The sequence below is a fragment of the Falco rusticolus genome, chromosome 12, assembly GCF_015220075.1.
Source record: "Falco rusticolus isolate bFalRus1 chromosome 12, bFalRus1.pri, whole genome shotgun sequence".
Classification (NCBI taxonomy): domain Eukaryota; kingdom Metazoa; phylum Chordata; class Aves; order Falconiformes; family Falconidae; genus Falco; species Falco rusticolus.
Genome location: NC_051198.1, coordinates 32,626,887 through 32,651,725, shown reverse-complemented (window position 1 = coordinate 32,651,725; position 24,839 = coordinate 32,626,887). Strand labels below are relative to the sequence as shown.

The window sequence follows — 24,839 nt, the reverse complement described above, 5'->3', positions numbered from 1 at the left end:
CAAAGAGAGGTAACCTGTGAAAGACACTTTCTTTTCTATAGGTTATAATCCAGTCCCTGAAGCTATAAGGTGGGTACAAAACATCTGTCATCAGTTGTACTTTGACTGTGGAGACTTGGGTGGCACATTCAGTGTGGATGGACTTGTCAGTGTGGGCAGGAACAGCTCCTTGTTATGCAAACACCATCTAGAATGGCAAATAATGTTCACATGAGTGGGCTGCTGAGCCGCCACGATGATGAAGCCACCAGGACCTCCACCTCAGAGGGCCTGGAGGAGGGTGAGGTGGAAGGGGAGACTCTCCTGATTGTTGAGTCTGAGGACCAGGCTTCGGTGGATTTATCACACGACCAGAGTGGGGATTCTCTGAACAGTGACGAAGGTGACGCGTCCTGGATGGAGGAGATGTCCTATTACTGCGAGAAGTGCCAGAAATGGATCCCAGCAAGTAAGCCTGCGGGTTGTGTGTGTCTCGCTTGCGTTGCTCTGGTGTTGTTTGCAAGGTGGTTAACCTGTCCTGCATACCTGTTTCATGGGGCAGCCCTTGTTTAGCTCTATCCCATCCTGTGTTGGTGAAGAAAAGCTGTCTTGGTATTGCAGGGAGGCCAGCGGCCTGATGCTGGTGCTGGGTGTTAGGCGCTTTGATCCATGAACTGTATGGGTTCCAAAGCTGGCATCCGCTGTAAAGAAATGGGACCATCTTCTTTAATTAGGAAGGAACAAGGTTATGATTTCAGAAACATACCCACCCTCCCGAGTCTTGCTGCTGGCCTGTTTAGGGGACTTTGCCCCAGGAACTCTGTCTCCCTGCTCACTCAGATAAAGATAACGACCCTTGCTATAAAGCTTTGTGGAGAAAAAGGGCTTTGGGATGGTGTTACTTTTTTTTTTTTTTTTTTTTTTCTGGTCAGTTTGTCACATCTGTGGAGCATGTGGCTTAATCTCAACCTTAATAGTTTCACAATAATGATAATTTAAGTTAGCTTTCCCAGAAGCATGTCCAGCCTGTAGCAGCTAGCTTTGGGAGGCATTGGGAGCAAGCTGCAGAACTTGATCACGCTGCTACTGCTGCTTGACAAAAGATAAATGCTGTTAGCAACGTAACAGACTAGACTTTACTTTCTAAATTTTGAATGATCAGATCTATTATCCAAAAGCTAGTTATTGCTAAGCGCTGATTGGTTTTTGATTTGGGGCTTTTTTTTTTTTTTTTTTTTGGGGGGTGGGTGGGGTGGGTGGGGTTCATTTGTGGCTAGAAATAGTGAACTCCTCAGGTGATACCTGCCTTGTATGTCAGAGCCAACCTTTTTGCCATCTGAGAATTTGCCCAAAGTTAACGTCAGAATCTCTCAAGGCATGTTAGTGAGTAGTTCCATGTTAATGTAATGAAACCAGCATCGTACCAGGGCAGTATGCAGTTAAAGGGACATATTAACTCAAAATGTGTTAATTAAAAAAAACCAAACTGGAGCAGAGTCAAAGGTATCATGAAATATCTCATCTAAGAATACTTGTAACACTCAATTTGTTTTGTTTTACAAAGATGTTCCTCTCTCTGGTTGCTGTGGAACAAATCCAAAGAGCAAAAAAAGCCAATCACAGAGCACCAGTAACTAGATACAAAGGTACAAAGTAAACCCTCTGGAAAAGGGAAACAACTTTGCTAATTCTTCAGTTACAGGAATACAAGTTGTCACTTGGGAAAATCATCAAGGTGCTCAGGCAATGATCACTTTTTACATTGAATTGCCATGCAGAAATTCTGTTAATCTCCCAAGCCTGGGGTTTCCCCCTGGGCCAGGCATAGGTGCAACTTTAATAGACTGTGCAGTTGTCTTAGAAAAAAAGACCTTTTGTGCATGAATTTTCAGAAATGTTGTAGTCTTAATTGTCTACCTGTCCCATGATTGTATTTTTAATTTTTTCATATTTGTGTACATTAACCCCTGTTGAGTTTAGAAGTCCTGATTTGTATGATTTTTTTTTCCTCTCTGCTGCAGAAACATAGAATTAGAGCCTGTAACTTCGGATGCATGGGGTTTTACAGGTGCCTCTATCCCAGCAGATGGCTTTTGTTCAGACAAACTTTTATGCAAGGTTAGCTTTACAGCAAAGCATGTGCTGAAGTGCTTTGGTGATTTGGGATCTAATGCATCAACTGCAGTAAAGAAAAAGTGTTTCCTGATAATGTTGGGCCATTTTGGGTCTCAAGGAAAGAAGATCTTCCCCTGATAGGAGAATTAAATACCTTAAAGCCTCTCAGCGTGTGTGGTGTGCTGCAGTGCATCCTGGAGGCTGCTGTAAACAGGGACTGGCAACCTTCAGTAACAGCTTGTGGACAGGGAAAGAGAAACCTGTAAAGACGTGTGGCAGTGAGTGGAAAGATGACACAGAAGAGAATGCTTGTATATTTTGATAGCCTTTGCAGTAGCATACCTTTTTTTTAACTAGAGTGGGAAAAGAGTTATTTGTTGAAGTATATAGGTTGTACTGGGGAAGCCAGATGGAATGAGAAATGCAAGGAAAATGGGGAAATCCTTGGCTTTGTTACCTGCACGCAGATGCTGAGTGCCCCTTTTTGATGGCCTGTGCTTTTCAGTTGGTCACTGCTGGCCAACTGTGAAATGATCCAGTGCCTTCCAGTGCAGTGAGTTCTCACGCTTCCTGGGAACTGTCTGCATCTCTGCACCCTAGGGAAAAATGCAAAAAGTACTTTTCTGCCTGTTGTTGGAGGAAATTCAAGTCTCCTCTGCAGCACTTTTCCCTATAAAAGTACTAAGAAATTGATTTTTTTGCCTGTGAAGATGGGCTGAGGAGAAAGCTGGGGTTGCTCAGCCTGGAGAAGAGAAGGCTCCAGGGAGACCTTAGAGCAGCTTCCAGTACCTGAAGGGGTCAACAGGAAAGCTGGGGGGGGTGTGCTTACAGCTGCAGAGCTACAAGGACATGTAGGATAGGACAAGGGGGAAATGGCCTTAAACTGAAAGAGGGGAGATTGAGATTAGATTTTAGGAAGAAATTCTTTACTGCGAGGGTGGTGAGGCACTGGCACAGGTTGCCCAGAGAAGCTGCGGATGCCCCATCCCTGGCAGTATTGAAGACCAGGTTGGACGGGGATTGGAACAGCCTGGTCTACTGGAGAGTGTCCCTGCCCATGGCAGGGGGGCTGGAACATGATGATCTTTAAGGTCCCTCCCAACCTAAACCATTCTGTGATTCTGTGATTCATTTTAGGCCAACTGAGAGAACAGCTCAGCTACCTCAAAGGAGATAACTTTTTCAGATTTACTTGCTCTGAATGCTCAGAAGATGGGAAGGAGCAATTTGAACGGCTGAGATTAACGTGGCAACAAGTAAGTAAAACATTTGTGCCAGCAGAACAACCGCAGGAATTTCTAAAATTGTTGTTTGTTGTGTATGTGCTACCTAGAAAAGGAGGATCAGGTATAGGTAACAAAGAACCATATGCATGAACTTCAGAAATTAATTAGCTAAGGATTACCTGCATATTAGAACTTGGGCATTTTGTAGGTAAATTGAAAGATAATCATACAAACCACATTCCTTTTTTTTTTTTTCCCCCCATTTCTTTTTTTCCTTCCCCTTATGTTGCTCATGAATTCATGGCTTCAGGCAGGTTTGGAAAAGCAAAATGAGTACAATTCGGCTGCTAGGCATGAACAGTTTTTTGTGTATATAAGCAAATGTAAAACTAGTGAGGTGGCAACATACAAACAGAGAGCTTGCCGGCTTCCTGAATGCAAAGCTCCAACCTGGCCACTTACTCACTAGTGACAGTCCTTGCTGGAATTTGCTATTTCAGTCCCTTGCACACCTGAACAATCAAAATAATTTGCATTATACAGCAACCACCATATTGGCAGACTGATGCAGATCCTCTTGCTCTAAGCAGGGTGCTGGAGGGGCAGGCAGTCAGTGCTGGCTGCCTCTGCATAAAATGAATTTGATCAGGTGGTAGCTGTTGCTCAGCATTGTTTCCACATTATGAGCATCAGGCAGTATGTGTGAGACCTCTGTTTGCGTCCTTTGGGACAGGAGTGCTGTGTTGTCTCATAACAGATCATTTAAAACATCGGTCATAACATCTCCTACGGTGCTTTCTCTGGTTGCCCGGTGCCGGGCTGTGCAGGGGAAGGGGTTGGTGTAGCAGTCTGTGGCTAGCAGACTGGCAGTTTCAGCAAGTAACAGAGCTGGAGAGCAAAGGCTGCCAGTGTTACACCCAGGGGAAGGGACCAACAAAATCAGAACAGGCGAGGAAGAAAGTTAATTAGTGAAGAGACTATCTCCCTAAGCTTCCAGCAGCCAGAGCTGCTGCTGCTTCTGGGTAAGTCAAACTGAGAGAAGTGGTCAGATGAGCTTAGCTGAAATAGGAAAAACTGGGAGTGATTTCTGATTTTTTTTTTTCAGAGTATGCAGCCTCGACAGATCCTTATCTTTAGTCAGTTGAAAACAGAATCGGTTTTGAAGTCCTGAGACACTGTCCTACCTGACTTAAACCCACAAAATCCTAGATAATCAGTTACCAAACTAAGAGGGGTTGTGGGGCAGAAATAGGGTACAGGGGAAATTAAAGCTGTCTGTGTTTCCTCATTTTGGCATCTCCAGCAATGCATTCTGGAAGGCTCTGGCCCACTGTGAGGAGACCACATTTTAAACTTCTCTGACAGTGAAGATTAAGTCCCTGTTGGAAGTAGTATCCAGCCAAGGCTGTGTGATTGTTGAAAGATGGTCCCAGCCCATCTGATTTTCGTTGTATTCAAATAGATCGGGTAAATGTAATTAACAGTTGGTCACCTAGGAATTGCTTACAAAGAAGTGTGATACTTTTCAAACCTGCCCTTTAGTTTAGGTATGTAGTAGGTCAGACTGAGTTTGGTTGTGAAGCATGTGAATGAGCTGTAAATGGGTAGTGTTTAATGAAGATCACCTGGAGACAAAGGTAATTCTTGCCAGAACAATTACTAGATATGCAATTTTACAGAGAGTTTACAGACTGTTCCTTAGACCATTGTCATTACATTTCTGGTAGATGGATGGTGGGATTACTTGTGACTATTTTTTGGAAAGACTTTCCCTACTTCCACAGGACATTGACCCCAGTTATGATATAATTCATTTATACAACTGCTGTAAGAGCATAAACCTGCATAACAAGGCAGCTTGCTATTCCCCAGGGATGAAGAAATCTCTGGGAGAATGTGCATCTAACAATAGAAAGACGAGAATGGGCAGCATGAAAGCAGGAAGAAGACAGAAGTTGCCTATGAGATGTTGCAAAAATAAGATATTTATGAGGGAGCAAAGATTTGTGTGTGTGTGGTAGCTGTGGTGGGCAGTTCAGCAGATGAAGCAGAAGAGATTCACTTGTATCCAACATTTTCTGTTCCAGGTTGTCATGCTGGCAATGTACAATTTGTCTCTGGAAGGAACGGGCCGTCAGGGATACTTCAGATGGAAAGAAGATATTTGTGCTTTTATTGAGAAACACTGGACTTTCTTATTAGGCAACAGGTAAAGATGAGATATCTCCCTGAAGGTCTGGTTGGTAAGCCAAAGGAGTTAAAACCTATTATACAGATGGACAAGAATCCAGATTAATCTAGTGATGCCTTTGTTGAGCCTTACTAGTGAGAAAGTTGGAGGAGAAAAAATACGGAGAACCTGAATGTAGACATGAGGGGTACTCTGGAGGAAGAGTAAGCTTTTCTTAGTGGGGAAAAACAATCCCAAGAATGTCACACAAAGGCAATGTAAATGCATATATTTTGGATTATTTCTTACCTTCCTTTAGGTAGCATATGAACCTGCAAAGCCTTTGAGTCTTTCCGAATAGTCACAACAGACGGGCTAGTCCTGGGCTTTAAAAGAAAGTCACTGGGCTGTAAAGAAAAAGAAGAGGTCCAGCAAAGTATGACATTACTTGGCTATAAAGCTTGCATGGACCAAATTCTCCAAAAAGGAAAATTGGACCTTTTAAATTGTTTTGGATCTGAATAAAATAGGTTTTACATAGCAGGTGTTAAACCACTCAAATGTTTTTCAGTGTGTGTAAAGAAAGAAGCTGTCAGAGTAAGAACCCTTCTCTTAAAGGGCAGCCTTCGCAGCGTGATGAGTTGTGTGCTGTATAGGCGAACAGCGCGTTTCTTCTGAGCGTGCTGAAGCTGTCAGACTCAAGTCTCACTGTTAATGCATGTGCTACAGAGGCAGGAAAGGAACCGAGCCAGCCCTCTAAGTTGTAGATTTGATTGACTTCACAGCTTCTTTTCTTCCCCAGGGATTTCTCTGTTGTAAGATCTGGCCTTTCTTCCCAACCAGATTTGCTGTTTGGCTTTGCTTTCGTTGCTCGTCTGTGCCTCCTTGCTCTGTTCTCAGAAACGTTCATATCTGTCTCCTCTGGAAACCAGGGGGACCCTGACAGGAGGCAGCTGATGGCCCATTGTCCCTCACTCAGGGAGCCATCACCTCCCAGGGATTGCTGCTGCCTTTTGAGACCTGTTCTGGGAACTGGGCACTCCTTGCTCTGATTAAAATTCAGATGAAGTGATTACTGGCTTCAGAAGTAGTCTTCCCACGTGCCTAGACAAGCCACTGATGGAGCAGGGACAGCTGAACCGTAGGGGTAGCGATTCAAGGCGTGCAACGCTTTACTTCCTTGGCATATTGAAGTACAGCTTATCCAGACTTGCTGTAATGCTCTGGACTCTGATCTGGGGCACCCGAGTTTAGTCCTCTGTATTTGAGGGTCAGTACCCCGAGGTGTGCAATTGCAACACTCAGAGAGCAGCAGATACGTGTTCAGCCAAGCCCAGACCCAGTACTGAAGTTTTTGCCAGTGGAGGTATGCAAAGGCAAGAAGTAATCCTGAGATCCTGTGCAAATATGGGTTTATACTCTACTCCATGAACCTGATTCTCTAGTATCCAAGGGAGTACCTCAGTTATTTGCCACAGGGGCAATTCTTTAGTATTTCCCCTCACTGCTTCCGTAAATGACATCTTAGTTAGCCCTGTGACTAGTTTGTAGATGAACAGAAAGCACTCAGATGCCCAGTAGAGTACACTGCCCTGCAGAGTGAAAGGCTTAAACACAGCTCCCTGCCTCTGAGTGGCCAGAAATAAGCTTCAAAAATAGTTCAGCGAGTGTGGCTGACAGGTATGTTAACTAGTAGGGATCACCTTCCCCGTGCTGCAGGAGAGCTTTTGTGGCAGAAGCCTCCAAGCAGAGACAGGGCTCTGGTATATGTCGTGTGCATGTGTCTGTTACCTCTGTCTGTAACCTTCCGCTTCCTGCAGCTCCATCGTTCATGTGTTTCTCAGACCCTAACTGCGCCTCTCTGCAGTGCCTGACGAGGCTGCAGCTGTGGAGGGCAGAGCAGTCAGATCCTACCCTCCTTTGTGAGTTCAGCCTTAGGGGTCCTGTCCTACTGCTCTGGGAGTGTGCTTTGCTGAATGAAATATCCAAGTAAACAAGGCAGGCATTTAAATTAAGTTTGTCTTTCCTTCTGTGTGAAGTGATGCTTTTATCGCTACCTTCCCTTGCCTCTCCTGTCCTGGGTGCCCAGAGTCCTGTTTGCCATCTTCAGTAACGGAATATGGCTCTGCAATGTCAGGTCAACACAGCTATCACTAGGATCCTATTCCCATTCTTGTAGTTATCAGATTGTTAACGAAGGTAGCAATGTCAGCATTTGAAAGCTGGGGGTTCTAGGGACAGGGTAGACTTCTCTGTAGGCTCGGTGGATGGCGGTGCACTGACGTTGCATGGCATTTATGGAGCATATGTATGCAGCACTTTGTGCATCAGAGCCTACCACTACATTGTAGCTTGCCCTTCAGAGCGGTTCTCTGAGAAGAAATTAATTAATCTTTCACCTCTTTGAGGATGGGGGTGTAGGGAGTACATCATCCCCCTGCATCAATGCCAGTGGCAGAAGCACTCTGCCCTTTCCATCCTGGCGGAGGGAGGAGGCTTCAGGATGAAAGCAGAGCTGCTGAGTGGGGACCTAACGCTCGTTTCCGCCTCTCCCACTGTAGGAAAAAGACCTCAACGTGGTGGAGCACCGTTGCTGGCTGTCTCTCTGTGGGAAGCCCCTTGTTTTTCCGCTCAGGGGCACAGGAATTTGGAGAACCGGGATGGTGGAAACTGGTTCATAATAAACCCCCAACAATGAAACCTGAAGGAGAGAAGCTGTCTGCGTCTGCACTAAAGGCAAAAGGTAACTTTTCCCCCGATGGTGTGTAGGTTCCTAGCTGGGCCAGAGCTGAACAGAGCTGGAAGACATGAGAAAAGCTTACTGTGTTTGTTTGCATGGACAGTTTCTTAATTTTGCTCTGCTGTAATGGTCGACCTAAGAGGGCTATGGTATGTGCATTGTAGTGTGAGAAGCTTGTTATATTTTAATATCTTTTTGCATTGTACTAACTGATCCAAAGGCTTTTTAGATTTTTTTGAGATTTGTGCAGGTTTTTTTTTAGCTGAAATCTATAATTTCTCTGCTCTTCTTTACCCTGGGGAGGGTTTTTTATCTTTTGTCACTAAATGCAAATTCCCTTCTGTGCAGAGGAGTGAGATTGGGACTTTAATGAGGCTTTAGTGGTGCATTGGCCTTATGCTACACATCCTGGAGTGTATTTCTTGTGTATATTGAAAATACATCTCCTAAGATTTGTAGTCGGTGTGTTTTTCTGACTGTATAGTGTGTATCCAGTGACTGCAGGAACTCAGTGTCTGTTAGAATAAGCAAAGTACTTCTTTAGCAGCTTCAAAGCCACCTCTGGATCCCATCATTACTGTGGAAGGACTCAGGAAGCGGGTAAGCCGCAATCCAGTCGAATCAGCCATGGAGCTGAAGGAGAAGAGATCTCGTACTCAGGAAGCCAAGGATATTCGGAGAGCCCAGAAGGAGGCAGCTGGCTTCCTGGACCGGAGTACTTCCTCCACTCCTGTTAAATTCACCAGTCGAGGCCGTCGTCCTGATATCGTCCTTGAGAAAGGAGAGGTGATTGACTTCTCCTCCTTGAGCTCTTCAGACCGCACCCCTCTGACAAGCCCGTCTCCTTCCCCATCTCTGGACTTCTCTGCTCCTGGAACTCCAGCCTCGCATTCAGCCACTCCCAGCCTTCTCTCAGAAGCAGATCTCATCCCAGATGTCATGCCACCACAGGCTCTGTTTCATGGTAAGAGACACCATGTTTTTTGTTTAATGATGTGCCATGGGTCATTGTCTAGGAAGTTGTTAAAAAAAGCAATTCCCAATAAGCTGCAGGATCTTTCCAGGATAAGATGGAAAGTAACTGGTAGTATTCTGTTTGTCTTAGTTGCATGTAAGTCTTGATTAGTTTTCCATACTTGTATTGCCATCTTCTAAGGCCGGAGGAAACCACCATTATTGTCTTCTGGGGGATCCTGGATAAACAGTGGGTAGACGATTTCACCTAGCAACGGCTCCACAACTCAGCATAAGCGTTTCACTGCAACACTGATTACACTGTTAGATAGCACCTCTAATTTTGTCTTGAATGCTTTTAAATGGAAGAAATTTTATTCCTATGGTAATGTTCCAGTAGTTTTGTAAGTTTGAACATCCCAGTTAACAGCTGCTAAATTTTTGTCAGGTTGCAAAGCAGTGATGCAAGCTGAGTGCTGTTGGTTCCTTAAGGAGCCAGACCTCAACCTAATCAGTGAAGCAGAGAATAAAACACTTCCTGATGGAAGAATAGTCAGGTTCTATAGAGGGTCAAATCCTGTACTTCTATAACTCGTAATTGTTCCCTCAGATTAAACAGAACTTCTCCAGGGTGTGCTAGCTGGAGATACAGCTCACCAGCTCGACCATTTGATCCCCAGTCTCCGGGAATTTTCAGTCATGTAACATTTGTCAAAGAGCATGAGCTTGCAGCTCAAGAGTGCTGTGTTTTCAGATGCCAAACTGCAAGACACCTTATGAGCAGGATTGATTCTGTGTCCTGAAATTAAGACTCCTTATGGTGTTTCCTGTCCAAAATCAGGAGGTCTGGAACTATACAGAAAATGGAGTGCGCTGGGCTAAACCCGCATTATTTTTCCTTAGCAGAAAAATCCTGTGACAACCCTTTTTGAAATGGGGCTTTGATGTTTACATTTTTTTCCTGGATTATTTTGATCTCTTGAACAGATGATGAGGAGATGGAAGGAGACGGAGTTATAGACCCAGGAATAGAGTATGTGCCCCCTCCCAGTGGGACAGCCGGTGCTGGCACTGTGATAGCAAGTAGGAAGAAAGTGAAGACAGCAGAGCAGATCAAGCAAGAGGTGGAGAGTGAAGAAGAAAAACCAGAAAGGATGGAAGGTGACAGTGAAGATCCTGAAGAGTCAAACACGTTGCTGCAGGTCAGGGGGCGAGACAAGAGGAAACCACAGCTGGAGAAGGATGCTAAACCCAGAGCTCCCAAGCATACCTCTGTTAGTATCTACGAGGAAAAGCTGCTGCTGAAGAGACTGGAAGCATGTCCCAATGCCATGAGCATGACCCCGGAGGCCCGGAGACTGAGGCGCAAGCTGATAGTCAGGCAGGCCAAGAGGGAAAGGGGGCTGCCGCTCTTTGACTTGGACCAAGTTGTGAACGCTGCACTGCTCTTGGTTGATGGGATTTATGGAGCCAAAGAAGGAGGCGTTTCCAGGTCCCCAGTAGGGCAAGCAACATACAGAACTACTAGCCAGGACTTCAGGATCTTGGACAGATACCAGGTGAGTGTTTCCAAATCTAAGTGAGCTTTTGGCACTGCTTATTTTAGAGCTTTTTCTGTAGATGCTGTTGTCACCTTGAGGTTACCTGACTCCCAAAGTGAAAAGGATTATGTGAAAACAGACTGACTCATTTTGACTTGGGGCTGTGTCCCCACCAATGCTCTCATAGGTGCCTTTCTTCTTGGGACATGCTGGTACAGCACAGCAGTCTATCAGTGTCAGCACCACAAACGTCTATGTATTTGTACTCCTGCTCTGCCCAAACACTGATGGTGGAGGCCCAGAAGTACCCATATAGGTGGTTCCACTTCCATGCTGTGTAGGAGGGAGATCACTTGTAGCGCTTTTCTAAATGATTTGCGCAGCTCATAGGCTTGGGCGCTAAATCTGGGAGTGCACAGCAGAGTCCTCTGAGGTGGGACTACCATGCTGTGGGTCCAGTCCACCCTGTCACATTGAAAGGCCCTTATTCTCCCTCTGTTGGTACGATTCCCCTGTGTTAAATCATTGACTAATCTCCCTGAAGTGTTCTGCACTTTTTTTGTACATGTAGACGATGCTGCCTGCCATGAAGGGATATCGACAGCAGACCACAAAGTTTCTGTATCGACTGGTAGGCTCAGAAGACCTGCTGACAGACCACAGTATTGTCAGTCCTTACACATCCCGTGTCCTGAAACCTTACATCAGGTACAGATGGTCAGAGGTTCAATTGTTCTTGGCTTGTGAACTGACAGCCCGTGGAGAGGACACCTTTCTGGGGCAGTGCTCCTCACTCATCCTTGAAGTACAACCCACTACACTATGGTAACCCTGAGAGGACAGCGTTTAATTTAGCTGAGTAGTTAAACTGGCTCTGCATTGGGAAGGGGAGTCTCCAAGAGAGGGCAGGGCAGAGAGGGAACCACCGTAGTCATTCGGTGCAAGTTGCACCTGCTTTTGGGTCAGAACCATGATTTCCTTGCTCCTGCTGTAAGGACAGGCTCATGCTGTGGATCTGGGGAGTGTCCTGGCCTCTGACACAAGGATGGTTTTGCTGAGCTGGGTGCTGTTTTCCCACATGAATGGAAGACTCTGTTCTTTTGTTCCAAGTTGAGCATGTCAGAAAATATTTCATGGGCAGTACCCATTCAGCTGTAGTGGCAGTTATTGTTGCTCACTCACTTTTTGTGTTTGCTTTTCATGTTACTGGCAGGCGCGATTATGAGACAAAGCCCCCAAAACTCAGGCTGCTGGCAGAAATCCGGGCGTATCCACACAGGAATGATCTCAACTGGAAGGCTGAGCCAGAAGCACCCGTTGATTACTGTTACGTTCGCCCTAATCACATCCCCACTATAAACTCCATGTGCCACGAATTCTTCTGGCCTGGTAAGATTCATTCCTTCAGTGCTTGGTTTTCTAAGAAGGAAGTGGGCTTGTTCAGAAAAAAAATATTCTTGGGCCAAACTTTTCTTCAGTTGGTCTGGCTCGGTTCTTAGAAAACCATTATCTGATGTCATAGGAATGCAGTTGAGATGGAGACATGGGTTTGGTGTCTTTTGTCTTTTGAGATCATTAGAACTGGGCAATTAGGCCCTAATTAGCACAGCACTTAAAGAAATAGGTTGTTTTGGGTAACACCATTGATGCCAATAGGAGTAGTCAGTTACTAAATTTAACCATCCAGTGAAACGTTTTGCAGAATCAGGGGCTGAAGTAAACAGTTTTATACCAGAGGTCTACTGCTCATCAGCATCATGAGTTTCTTCCTAGCAGTCATAAACTGGGTATGTTGGAGTGAAATTTGGGAATTGCAGTTACAACTGCAGCCTTCACTGTGACGTTTATTTTTTCAAGCCTCAGTATTTGCAAGGTATGGGAAAAGCTTGGATGTCAATTTTTATGTGTTATTTCTTGAACTGTAGGCTCTTTGGGGACAGTGGTTGCCCTTTATGGGGGCAGTTATGAGGCTGTAGTCTTTAGCTCTTCTGACATAATAATAGTGATGTTCTTCTGCAGCATGGATCAGCTCCTGATCAGCAGGCTAATTTAGAAAAGCCTAGTACAAACAGTACACACCTTTACTCCAAGTAACTGTTTGCTTTACGTTTTGATTTGCAGATAGTGATTCAACAGGGTTTGTAGTTCAGCAGTGCTCATATGCTGCAGTCGGGATCGGAGCTCTCTGTGCTACTGTCCAAATTGTACAGGGGGGGGCGGGGGGAGATAGGGTGGCATACCTTCCCTTCCACAAGCAGTTTTGGAGCTCATGAGAGACACTTGCAGTCCCAACAGAGGCTGAACCCTTTTGTCATAGTCTCCTCTTCTGATAACGCGTTTGAAGTTCTGGCCAAGCTGGGTCACACCTTCATTAAGTTCTTCAGGACTCACCCTGTTTTATTTAACCTAAAGAGCGTGGGTGTGTTCCACCCAACTGTGAACTGTTCATCATTGTATCAGAAAGCTGACAGTCCCACCGGTCTCCAAACAGGAATCCAAATATCTTCCGTGGTGTGGGTTTTCTGAGGCTGGGATTGCATGATTTATTGCACCTTGGTTCTGTTTTAGCAGGAGAAGTAAGCGAGGAGGTGAAACTTCAGGAGATAAAGCACAGTGTCTTTGTGGATACAAAGGGTTTAGCTTCACAATGGGCTGGTACAAATGAGGGGGGGTGGGATACGCAGCTGGGAGGGCATCATTAAGCTAGCAGTGTTCAGAGAAGTAACTGTAATTCTGCCGAGTTTAAGCATCTGAAGCATGTGTGCTCAGGGGATGGTATCATCAGTAAATGACATGTTAGGTGTGCTTGGTTGCTTTCTAATAGTGGTGCTCTCATTGACCGAATTCTTAAGTTTTAGGCGCTTCACCAGGTGGAGTGAGCCCAGGCCTTAGTTCTTCCACCTCTCCAAATCCTTCCCGTCAGAGCTCTGTTTGTTTCTCACAAGGCAGAAACAAGTTTGCAGATAGTTACCGCAAATGAGCTGATGTGAAGCAAGATTCCCCCTTGTCTCTCACGGTATCTTGTGCCTTCATGCCCTAACGGGAAGCATCTCCTGAGCAGACGAATGGTAAACCATACTGAGCTAAGCGTCTTCCTACAGGAATAACTGCATGCTGAGGGGACGGCACCATTTCATAGACGCCAGTGTGCTCAGGGCAATGTAGTGTTCCTGTACAGACATGCTGTAAGGCACTTCGCAGTCAATTTGCAGCCTTGAGATAATTAACGTGGCTCCTTATTGCCAATCGATTCCTCCCACATGTCTTACTCCACCCAGCTTACTCTCGAGCAGGAAAATAATTCACCCGCTTATTTGTGCCTGGTGCCTTATGAAGTCTTGCATCTCATCAAGAGTGATAAACATTACTGGAAAACATACTCTGCTATGTTGTTATCCCACGTTCCAAATATATCTGAGATTGCCAATTGGAGGCTGAAACTAACGTTTATGGCACAGCTCCACTATGTCTTGCACCTCATTTAGGGCTTGTCCACACAAATTGCCAATTAGTCTGCTGTGCCTTGAACTGCACTGCTTGGCCCTTACATGCTGTGCGGATGCTCCTGGACTGCAGCAGCGATCCGATCAGGCGAGGTAACAAACTCCATTCAGAAGTCTCCAGCCTCAGGTGTTTCTGTCCAGCCTCTGACTCACAGAAGCCCCACTGCCTGAGAGGCAGCTTCATGCCCCAGGTTAGAAAATTTGCATGCTGAAAGCAAATGTTTTGATAGCGCTGAAAGCTGTGGTCAGGTTCACAGTGCAGCTCCACAAACAGCTGAGTATGCACAGGAGGAAGCAGCAGGAGCTCAAGGCCAGGTGGAGAAAGGAGATAGGAACCTTAGGCAGGTAATACTACCAAAGGTGAAGCCTAGTTTCATGTTTGCTACCTTTGGAGAGGGTGTGCAGGAAGGACGGGATGGTTCACCCAGTGTGTCAGGCTGATACACTCAAACCTGCCCCCCTTTGCCTGTCTGCAGGCAGGGCCTTGGCATTTGCTGACTGGAATAGGAATGGTGTCCACCAGCCTGCTGCTGGTCCAGCCCAGGGGAAATGAAGCAGCAGCCCCTTACCCATTAAGGTTACTGCAGCCCTTAGGAGCCCTGGGCAAGGGGCACACACTTACTAGGACTCCATCCAGCAAACATTTGCACATGCAAGTATCTTTACCCAACGTATATTTAGAACTGGGTGCTTAGCAGAGTCTGCTGATACAGCTCAGAATACAAACCAAGGGAAGATTAGTTGGGTGTGGAGACCATGTCATTTTTTTTTTTAAACATCCTTTTTTAGAGAAGGTGCTTTTAAGTTTTAGTTTCATCCTTGAGTCATTTCGGAGGAAATGAGCTTTGTTAATTTCTCCATGCAAGAATCCCCACTTAGTAAGCAGGTCTCATTTTGTCTGTGTGTTCCGTTGAAGCATCTCTCAATATCAGAACTTTGAAATAAAAGTAAAAGGAAGGGTTCAAGTGAATGTTTCTAAAAGGCCTTCTAAAAAGCCTAAACCCCTGATTTTCCATGCAAGTGTGACACTTTTCTTTTGGTTTGCAATGCTTTCAACTGCCATTTCTCTCTTTCTCTGTAGGAATTGATTTATCAGAATGCCTGCAGTATCCAGACTTCAGCGTTGTTGTCCTTTACAAGAAAGTTATCATTGCTTTTGGCTTTATGGTGCCAGACGTGAAATACAATGAAGCTTACATCTCTTTTCTGTTAGTTCACCCTGAGTGGAGGAGAGCTGGGATTGCAACCTTCATGATTTACCACCTGATCCAGGTAATGAAAGAGTCCCATGTCTCTGCTGAAGAGCTAGGTCTCCCTTCTTCCTTGTGTGCCCACATGCAAATATTAGAGAGTAAGTAGTGTTGTATTCTTCCCTTCCAGCTCTTTCCCCTTGCCCTTTCACTGCTTACACGTCTGCGCAGATTGTCAGCAGCCTGTGTGAATGTTTATGGCAGGGAAATCACTTCAAAAGCAGAAACTCAAATATATTTAGAAGAATAACCATACTGGCCAGGTCCTCAGAATTAGTGAGGTGCCGTAGACTTTGACTGTCTTGGGATTAACTTTGTGTTGCTCTTCAGTGGTCAGTAGTTCATGTAACAGCAATAATGTCGATTTGGGGTTTAATGGAGAAAATGAGATCATAACTGGGGGGGGGGGGGGGGAGGGGGATCAGTTAGAATCTATTGCAGCTTTCTTGGCTACACCTGGAGGTTTATTCTGTGACCAGGGCCATTGCATTAAATCACGTACTGATCTTAATCATTCTCTTTCACTTTTAATACTCTGGTTCAAATCCAGCTGAGTTGAAGATAAAGAATAAGTGTTTGCAGCCTCATTCAAATTTGTTCAGACTAGCTTGTACTGGGCTTTATTCCACAGGGACACTTGGGAAAATTAATCTAACTAATCAGGTGGTATTAAAGTAGTTAAACTTCATTAAATCTCTGAATGAATACTCTTATTCAGGTGGCCTTAATTCCATTCACTTTCTTGACATAAACTGCAGGAAAGCCAGCTTAATTTTGAGTCAGGATACAGACAGATGTCCTTTCCAGAGCCCAACGGTGCCTCTTCAGGGCCCACAGTTTTACCACTCCCTGAACTCTCTTGGCAGAGCTGCTGATGTGAAACATTTCTTAACTTGTTTTAGTCAAGATGAGCTGCACTAGCAAAAACTCGCCATTGGAACTGTTTTTCCTCATACTCATTTGGCTGAAGAGAGGTAGGGAGTGCTGGCAGAGCCTTAGGAATAGTGATCTGTGCTTTGGAAAGGCAGTTTCCACCTCTGGGCCACCCGAGGGTAACTATTGTACCTACACAGCTCTCTGCAGTGTCCACCTCTCTTTGCTCTACATGTCAACACAGGCCACTAACCAATCTACTTTAAATTCGCCTCTTACATTCCCAAGCGTCTCTGTGTAAAGTGTTTAAGTAAATTGCTCTCAACTGTAGTCTGTTGACGTGAGATGTCAACACCTAGCGAGAACAGGAGCAAGTGACGTGCCAAGGTTTGCAGGGATCCAGCAGTGGGCCTCATGTCTTGCCAGCAGATTTGGGATGTGTTGGCAAGTCAGCTGTAGAAAATCATCACAGCTTTTTGTGGGATATATCACAGCCAATTAATTGAATTCTGCTTGCAGGCAGACTAGCATGAAATTATGTTAAGGAGAGCCAGGGAAGTTTAAGGCTGATTAGGCTTGCTAGCCATGAGAGATCACCATTGCACGTTTATTTTTCCATTGTATTTGTCAGTGGTAGAGGGCATTTAGTCGGTAGGAGAAGCAGTGGTGGTTGCGACCTTCTGTTCCTCAGTCGCCAGGTTGTATGTGCTGCTTTGCAGACAGCATGCTTGGGCTCACGCTGAGGTCTGCTCTCTGTAGCTAGGGCCACTTTCATACACTGTTTGCATTAAGGGTAATTTTCTGTCTCTTGGATCAGTGTTCTGGATTTGGGGATGAATTCTTGGGAACAGCATAAGCCAACAGAAAATGCCTTGATGGAAATGGTGTCTTGATGATGGGTTTGTTGTCAGAGGTTACCCCCTAATGCATCCAGCCCAGAGGACCAAACTGCGTCTTTGTAATGATCTCATTCCGACTTCCTTTTCCCCAAAAATGGCTCCTGATTGTAATTTTTTCCTTCCCCCTGCCCCTTAAATCCCTGTGAGAGCTTTCCCTTTGAATTATCTACTTTGGAAGTTTCCTGAAGGGTGTTCCTGTTCCCACTTAAGAGTTATAAGACATTCAATGCACATAGAATGCTATTAAAAAACTAGATGAAAGCAGGAAAAAATTATTATATCGGCATCTTTAGCAGAGAGCTGCTGGTTAGAACAATCTGGGATCTTTAAGGTAACTTCAGCCGTGCTGTTCGCTGTCTGAACTGAATTCCCCGCCTTCTTGGGAAGCGGAGTGCTGTGCCCTGAAGGATGGGAGAGGAGCTGGGTGGGATAGACAAGAATTCCAGCATGACAGGCCAGAGGTGTGCTGGGGCTGCTCATGCAGTCCCAAGGAGCTCAGCTCTGTTTGCTGACGGGGAGGAGCACAGCGCCCAATCCTCTGGCATGTTTTGCCTTTTCTTCAGGCCATTGTTAATAAGTATTTGAGATCAGTGCTGTACACCAAGATTATTTTTAATTAACAATTACTTAGCAATTGACAATGGAAAGCTGACAAATTATAATCTGAAACCTGCTTTCATTGTCAGAGAGTCCACGTTTCCCAGAAACGAAGGCTCAGAGGAACAGCAGTGTTCCCTTCACCTTGCAGCTGTTGCTATGTGTGGTAATTTCTGTGTCGAGGTCTGCGATTTTCTCACATTTCCTCAGTAACTTGAATACCTGAACTGATGAATCTTTACCTCCGCATTCCCCCAGAGGCTGTCTCATTCTCTTGCCATGATACTTTTTTTTTCCGCCCCCCCCCCCTTCCCTTGGCAGACCTGCATGGGCAAAGACGTAACCCTTCACGTCTCTGCAAGCAACCCTGCTATGCTGCTCTACCAAAAGTTTGGATTCAAGACTGAAGAATACATTTTGGATTTTTATGACAAATATTATCCTTTGGACAGCAAGGAGTGCAAGCACGCATTCTTTCTCAGGCTGCGGCGCTGAGCTGTCGGAGCGATCTGGGGGTCTGCGGAAAGCCCAGTCTGTCAAGCAAAGAACTACTGCAGCTTTCAGCGGAGGGCATTGGCTGTCACATGGGAGCTGGAATGCACTGATCCTTTTATCCCTAGGACTTAGGACATCAACAGTGCTATGCTGTCTGCTCAAACTGCAATCCAAGAGGATTGATTCCTGTGGTCCAAGGGGAGAGGCCTGGAAATGCCAACTGGGACATACTGAAACCACTGGAAGACTGAAATTCTTTATGTGGAGGTTTCCCGCCACTGTTACTTTGCAGAACCTCATCGACAACCAAACCAACCAAACCAAACCAACAACAAAATGCAAACAGAAACCTACTTGTCACTTCAGAGGGGCCTCATGGATTTCAAATTTTGAAACCTGTCCAAAAAAGTTGCAGGTTTTGTTGTTTTGTTTATGGGAAATGAACATCTGAACTGAAATCATCCACAGTGTTTCTGTGATTTGATTGCTTTGTTAGGAATGCATCTAGCTGGATGCTATCTAACTTTAGGAAAGCTCTACTCACACCAGAACAGCAATACTGGAACCGTGTTTTAAGAATAATGAAGAGTGTGTGAACTCATGTGATCCCAAGTGCAAGGCTCAGAGGAGATGCCTTTCTTCTGCTCCTTCCCTGCTGCCTTCTTTTCCCTTCGTTGACCCTGTGCTTAATGTGAAGTTCTTGTAGTGCGCAGTGTTTTCTGTTCAGGAACAAGATGTCAAGCGGGTTTGTAGCTAGGCGAGGTAGGACACAACAGCTGCCAAATCAGCTCTTTGAAATCTTACAGCCTATCTGCCAGTTGTTGGTGCTGCATATCAGCCCTTCGGGCATACCTCTAACCACAGAGCCAGCCTCGCAGGCTCCAGCATCCGCCTCCTCCTGCTACAAACACTCTGGCTAGAAGAAACCCAGAACAAAAGTCAGTGGTGACGTTTGAAATGCAGGCTCTGGTTTGTAGAAGCTTGGAGGGAGGAGAGTGTAGAGGTAGGCCAGCTCCAGTTCTAGGAAGCATCTAGGCTGTGATTTTGTGGCTCTAAGTGTAAGTAAACAGGAGAGCAAAGAACAAATAGAAATAACCAAGAATGAAAAAAACACAAAGCCCAAACAGTTTCTCTGGTAGTGGGGTCTATTCCTTTTACACAGTTTAGCAGCTTCTCTCTCCCTGACTTCTGTTGCAGATGAACAGTAAGCTGGCAGTTTGCTCTGCTGCCTGACCGAAGGTCAGTCTGTGTATTTTAAATGCGAATCACACCCACTGTGCTGTTCCTTTCACAAGCCCCACAGAGACCTACACAACGAATGTGACTACTTTGTTCTTAAACCACTGCGTATACCTGTTGGGTACCTGGCTATAGTAGCTGCCTTAATGGAGTCTTCATTTTGGTACCAGCAGAGAGAGGGACATGAAGTACGTTTTTGTGTAGCCAGTGTACATTGTCACCAAAACAAAAGTGATGTTAGTGGGAGGGAAAAAGAACCCATCCAAGTGTTGTGCGCCCCAATATCTGTGCACATTTCTGCCTGCTTTATGACTATGTGAAAATTTTTGATGTTACTGATGTTATGAGTTAGCTGTGCTTGGAAAGAAAAAAAAATATCTGTCTTTATGAATGGAATTAAAGCCCTTCCATTGGAAAAGCCTACTTGGAGTCATACTGTTTGTTAAGCTGTCTTTCCATCATCTTATTTCATTGAAATCTGGCAAATTCAAGTATGGCCAAGAGAGAACGCAAAGCGTGTGTGTGGGCAGCAGATCAAGGCAAGGGGCTTACCTAGATTTCTCTGCTGGGCATCCACACAGAAGCTGCACACATGCAGGCCCTAGCAGGCTGTTTGCTTGCCAGCCAGGATTAGGAGATAAAAGACAATCTGAAGAAGATGACCAGTTCTGCATCATGTTCTCAAAGGTGGCCATGAAGATTTTGAGTAGCTTCTTGTTCTATGCTTATGCCTCTGTGGTGGCTTTGTCCCTCAGAGGGACGATGCCAAGTGAAGAAGGTGTTAGAACAGCCCTGGGATTCCTGCTGTGCTGCAGACTGCTTGTTTTATCCAGGCAGTTCATTTACCCCCAGATCTTCAAAGACGATGAAGCAATTAAATGCCTTTGAGCCTTTGCACCTCAGCCATTTTGGATCTGTCTGTGGTCTGGAAAAATAGAAATACCAACATTTTCCTTCTTCAGGAAGACTGGTAGGAATGACCTCTTTCCTTTTTAACCTTTCTTAAAGGTTACAGGGGATGGACATCAGTATAGCTGTTCTGCAGGCTGCAGAAACACTGAATCACTTTGCAGCTTTACAGGTCTGCCAGCATTTATGTGGACATGGCTCGCTTCTTGCTAATTTGCCCATGTTTCTTGGAAAACCAGCCAATTAATGGCTATACCTATTCTATCCCATGCTTCTGAGACTAGGCTTAAGTTTTGATCCCTTGATGTTATTTCACAGGCTTTTGTAAACTCCACCCCCTGTTCCTTGGTGCTGCCTGTGAAAATGTGGCATGCCTTTGAATTGCTTACCATGAGATCCTTCCTTGTTGATCCTAATGGCTTTGGTGTGTGCAAGCGTGGCTGGCTAAGAGATCACTTTGCTGATGGTCTGAGCGAAGATGAATAGCTGTGACCCAGGATGTTCCTGACTTGCAAAGGGATGCCAGCAAACCAGATCAGGACACTGGTGAAGCCTGTGGTATCTGTGTATTATTTCCTCTTGGCAACTCAAGCTGTCTGTAAGAGACAGTTTCTTTTGCTCTGAGGTTATATGGGTGAGCACAGAGGCACTGTTTGGTGAGCAGGAACTCACCCCTACTTTCAGCAAGTCTTCTGAGGACAGGAGGTTGAGGCCTGCCTCGCAACAGGCACTATGTGAAGTGAAGTGTGCAATCTGATAGGGGCTGGCAGCCCTGGGGAAGCTGCCAGGGTTGCCAAGGAGCTCTACCTGCCCTTACTAGGTCAGCACCAGAATTAGGCAACCTTTGAAGTAGCTATAAAATAGCTGATGCAGCTTCATCTCTCTTTTGTGGCTGCACAGGGACCACTTCCAGCCTCCTCTCCAGAAGGTTTCCTTCACAAAATGTTGAATAACCAGAAGCCTGGATAGCTCTTAGGCTTAACAGCATAAGGCCACTGCTTGACTGATCATGCGCCGCTGGCTTTGTCTGCAACAGATGAGGCTCTTCCAAGGCATGCAATGAAACAAACCATGTGCTCTTAGCCCTCTGCTTCCCTCCTTTTCTTGCCTTGGAGACCAGCATGATGAGGTATGTCAGATGCAATTAAAAAGCCAGCATCCAACTTGCTTAATGACACGATTACTCCACACTTCCCTGAGATCCGCAGTGACTGTAGCAGTGATTGCGGTTGCCAAACATACCTCGGTTTAACAGAACAAAGTTTTTCTGGAGAATAGATGTGGAACCTCACCCTTTCCTAACAGAGCAGCAAAGCCCAAACTTTTCCACATGCTTGTCTGAGCTTTGATACTTCACAACCAGGAAGCTGGCTACTGCGTTCAACTTATCGTGTCCGTTGATCTACAGTAGCTGAGCTGGGTAAATACTGGGATCAGTAGTCAGTAATTTCATAGAAGTAATACTTTGTAGTTTAATTTGAAAGAGACGTCTCTTGCCTGGAGTCCTGATGTTGCACGCATACATGCCAAATGCTTCTTTTCAGGTTTCGAATGCAGTCGGGGGGAAGAAGCAACAGTCTGCTTGGTCCATTCGTTGCCACCTACAGTGTGAGGATGTGCTTCTTTGCAGAGCCACCTGCTTGTGATGATAAGCTCTTAGCAAGTGGTTGAGTTAAGCCATCTTTATCCCTTGTCTCTCACTACTTTGCTTACATCAGCTTGCTGTAGGAGGGAGCCTGGTCCACAGGGCTGCTTCCCGCTAGCCCTTGTGTTTTTTCTAGGGGAGACTATGAGCAAGCACTGCCTGCTGCATCAGTGCTGGAAACTGAGCCCCTGCTGCTGTCATGGACTGAGTAGCCAGCTCTTCCCTGCAGAATCAGCTGCCTCCTGCCCCTGCGGCAGCAAGCCGGTTTGCTGGGTCCTGCTTCCTTCTCCAGGCAAGCAGCGTTAGGCCGGTGAGACAGGGAGCCCCTGCCACGGAGCAGCAGGAGCATCTCCGTGCAGGCGGTGCTTCTCTACCAGCTCAACATGGAAACCTGTGGCACCTTCTTAAGGGTGTTACTTAAAAAAAAAAAAAAAAAAGAAAAAGTAAAACTGGCAAACTTCTTGGATTTGTGGTGGAGGCTTTAAAAAAAAAGCATCATTTTGCTGCTGAGTTACGTTGTATGTCAGGCTCCTCAGGAATTACAGGGTGCCTCTCGGCAGCGCTTGGCGCGGGGTGGTGCACGGCGGCAGGGCCCGGCCCCGCACGGGGAGGCAGAGGGGGCCCGGCGCTGCCGGGAGCCCGGCTCGCTCGTCGCGCCCGGCCCTGGCTGAAGTTAAAGGCCCAGAGGGAGGCTGGGGCTGCCACGGCCTGTGAGAGCGCGCTGCTGCTGGGTCGGCCCCGCGGCGCTGGCGGCGTGTCCTGCCCTCACCCGGGCACTGGGAGCCCGCCGGGCCTGGCCGCGGCACCGGCGCCCCGGGCTCTCCTTAGCGGCACGGCCGGCCCCGGCGGCGGAACTACAGCTCCCGGCAACCCCCGCGGCCGCCCGCTCCCGCCCTGCCCCGCGCGCCCAACCGCCGCCGTTTGAAGTGAGCTATGGCGGCCGGCGCTGAGGCGGTGGCGGCGCTGCCCGAGGAATGGCGGCTCTACTTCGTCCCCACCCGTATCGCTACCTTCCGCAACTGGCCCTTCACCGAGGACTGCACCTGCACGCCCGAGCGGGTGAGCCCGGCAGGGGAAGCGGGGCCCGGAGGAGCGGGGCCCGGGGCCGATCGGCGCTGACGGGCCTGATCGGCGCTGACGGGCCTTCCCGCCCCCTCTCTGCCCGCAGATGGCGGCGGCGGGTTTCCTGCACTGCCCCGTTGAGAACGGGCCCGACGTGGCGCAGTGCTTCTTCTGCTTCAAGGAGCTGGAGGGCTGGGAGCCCGAGGACGACCCCCTGTAAGTAGTGGGGGGGTTCCCGCCCCCGCCCCCCCCCGCGCTGGGCTTCCCCTGTTCCCGTGTCGGGGCGAACGGTGCTGGGTCGGAGCGGGAGCCGCTGCAAGCCGGGGTGCTGGGCAGGGGAGAATGGCTGTGTGTGTCTTGTGAGCTGCTTTTCTTTCTTTTTTTTTTTTTTTTCTTTTCTCTTTTCCCAGGGAGGAACACAAAAAACACTCTGCGAGCTGTGCTTTTCTTTCCCTTCGGAAAGATCCTACTGACCTGACAATGCAGGAGTTCCTGAAGCTAGACAGAGAACGAATGAAAAATGCAATTGTACGTACACATCGGCACTGTGATGTTTTCCTACAGCCCCGTGATGCTGGAAGAATTATTTAGTATCTAGTCTTGGGCTTGTTTAGCTGGCTTCTTGGTTCCTTACCGCAGTGCTGCCACAGTGGTTTGTCACTCACTGACTTGTGCTGGATCCGATGGCCTGTCTTTTCCCAGCTCTCAGCCTTTGCCTTCTGGCAGGCGTAGCCCACTTTCCCCTTGAAGCGGAATGATGCTCGATTTTAGCAGTAGATGGTAATGTATTATTTTTATTCTTTGCAGAAAAAAGAAATTTCTCAAAAGATGACTGAGGTTGAAGACACGGCCAAGAAAGTGCATCATGAAATAGAGGATCTGGTGTCCTAGGCTGCTGCAGCTTCTCACTTGCCAGTCACATCTGTCTTGTATGCGTGCTCTGGCACTGCCACTTTGACTGAATGGCTGTGTTTCCCGAGACTGCTTTCAGAGTGGGTGTTTCAGACTGAGTTCTGCTTTACTTGCCTGAGTCTGTCTGGGAAATACCTGGGGTTTGATGCACTGCATACCTTATCTTTTTCTGCAGGGATTCTCCTGTTCTTCCTGTTGGTTTAATTAAAGATCACTACTTGTGGTTTTATTTGGTTTTTTTTTTAAACCCAGCTTTTTCCATTTTAGAGACTAGTGCAAAAACTTGAATTTCTTGCAAGAGCTGGCAGGCACTTCCATTTTTATACTGAATATACTGATGCTTTTGGGATACTTTTGGAAATAAAAAGGGGAAGGAGTTTTAAAACTCCTTCAGGGATTTAGGATTGCAGCTAATAATGTCTAATTACACCAAATATTAGTGTGTCTGGTATCCTTGTAGACTTCTATTTGTAGTTGGCTGCTGTCTCATGTTAATGCATTTATAAGTAAATGTTTAAGGCAAAACAGCAAAGTAATTTTACTCATTTTTCTGGAGGAGAAGAATCTGACCTTTAATGTAATGGGCTGCACTGAATGCAGTTTTAACTTCAAAATGGAAAATAAAACTAATGGAAGTACGGCTTGCAGTGCTATTGCTCAAGTGTCAAACTGTCTTAAGCAACGTTTGTCAGGTTTCCTTAAAATGTCCTTGTGCCTTGGGAGGTTCGGT

The 24,839-nt window shown here is 46.4% G+C and overlaps 2 protein-coding genes across 4 annotated transcripts; both read left to right on the top strand.

Moving 5' to 3' along the window:
• Positions 1–152: 152 nt before the first annotated feature.
• Positions 153–20,004, top strand: KAT14 (lysine acetyltransferase 14). Of its 3 annotated transcripts, none has more exons than XM_037405011.1 (10): positions 153–448; positions 3,232–3,350; positions 5,408–5,529; positions 8,052–8,233; positions 8,778–9,194; positions 10,172–10,743; positions 11,297–11,433; positions 11,939–12,114; positions 15,310–15,500; positions 18,169–20,004. In XM_037405011.1, the coding sequence occupies exons 1-10, from the start codon at positions 175–177 to the stop codon at positions 18,340–18,342; spliced, it is 2,364 nt and encodes a 787-aa protein (XP_037260908.1). In that variant the 5' UTR covers positions 153–174; the 3' UTR covers positions 18,343–20,004. The 3 variants fall into 3 exon arrangements, with proteins under 3 accessions (XP_037260908.1, XP_037260907.1, XP_037260909.1); XM_037405010.1 differs by having other exon boundaries at positions 8,775–9,194; XM_037405012.1 differs by lacking the exon at positions 153–448 and adding an exon at positions 1,251–2,097 and having other exon boundaries at positions 8,775–9,194.
• Positions 20,005–23,023: 3,019 nt separating this feature from the next.
• On the top strand, positions 23,024–24,748 carry BIRC5 (baculoviral IAP repeat containing 5). The gene is made up of 4 exons (XM_037405020.1): positions 23,024–23,194; positions 23,304–23,413; positions 23,608–23,725; positions 24,005–24,748. The coding sequence occupies exons 1-4, from the start codon at positions 23,069–23,071 to the stop codon at positions 24,086–24,088; spliced, it is 438 nt and encodes a 145-aa protein (XP_037260917.1). The 5' UTR covers positions 23,024–23,068; the 3' UTR covers positions 24,089–24,748.
• The last annotated feature ends 91 nt before the right edge of the window (positions 24,749–24,839 follow it).

Bases quoted from the DNA above. Each gene is read 5' to 3' on its own strand.
- KAT14 (XM_037405010.1), top strand. From the start codon at position 175: ATGCAAACACCATCTAGAATGGCAAATAATGTTCACATGAGTGGGCTG. The intron at 3,351-5,407 runs GTAAGTAAAACA...TTTCTGTTCCAG, and splicing joins TGAGATTAACGTGGCAACAA to GTTGTCATGCTGGCAATGTA. The intron at 8,234-8,774 runs GTAACTTTTCCC...GTACTTCTTTAG, and splicing joins GTCTGCACTAAAGGCAAAAG to CAGCTTCAAAGCCACCTCTG.
- BIRC5 (XM_037405020.1), top strand. From the start codon at position 23,069: ATGGCGGCCGGCGCTGAGGCGGTGGCGGCGCTGCCCGAGGAATGGCGG. The intron at 23,414-23,607 runs GTAAGTAGTGGG...CTCTTTTCCCAG, and splicing joins GAGCCCGAGGACGACCCCCT to GGAGGAACACAAAAAACACT. The intron at 23,726-24,004 runs GTACGTACACAT...TATTCTTTGCAG, and splicing joins AACGAATGAAAAATGCAATT to AAAAAAGAAATTTCTCAAAA.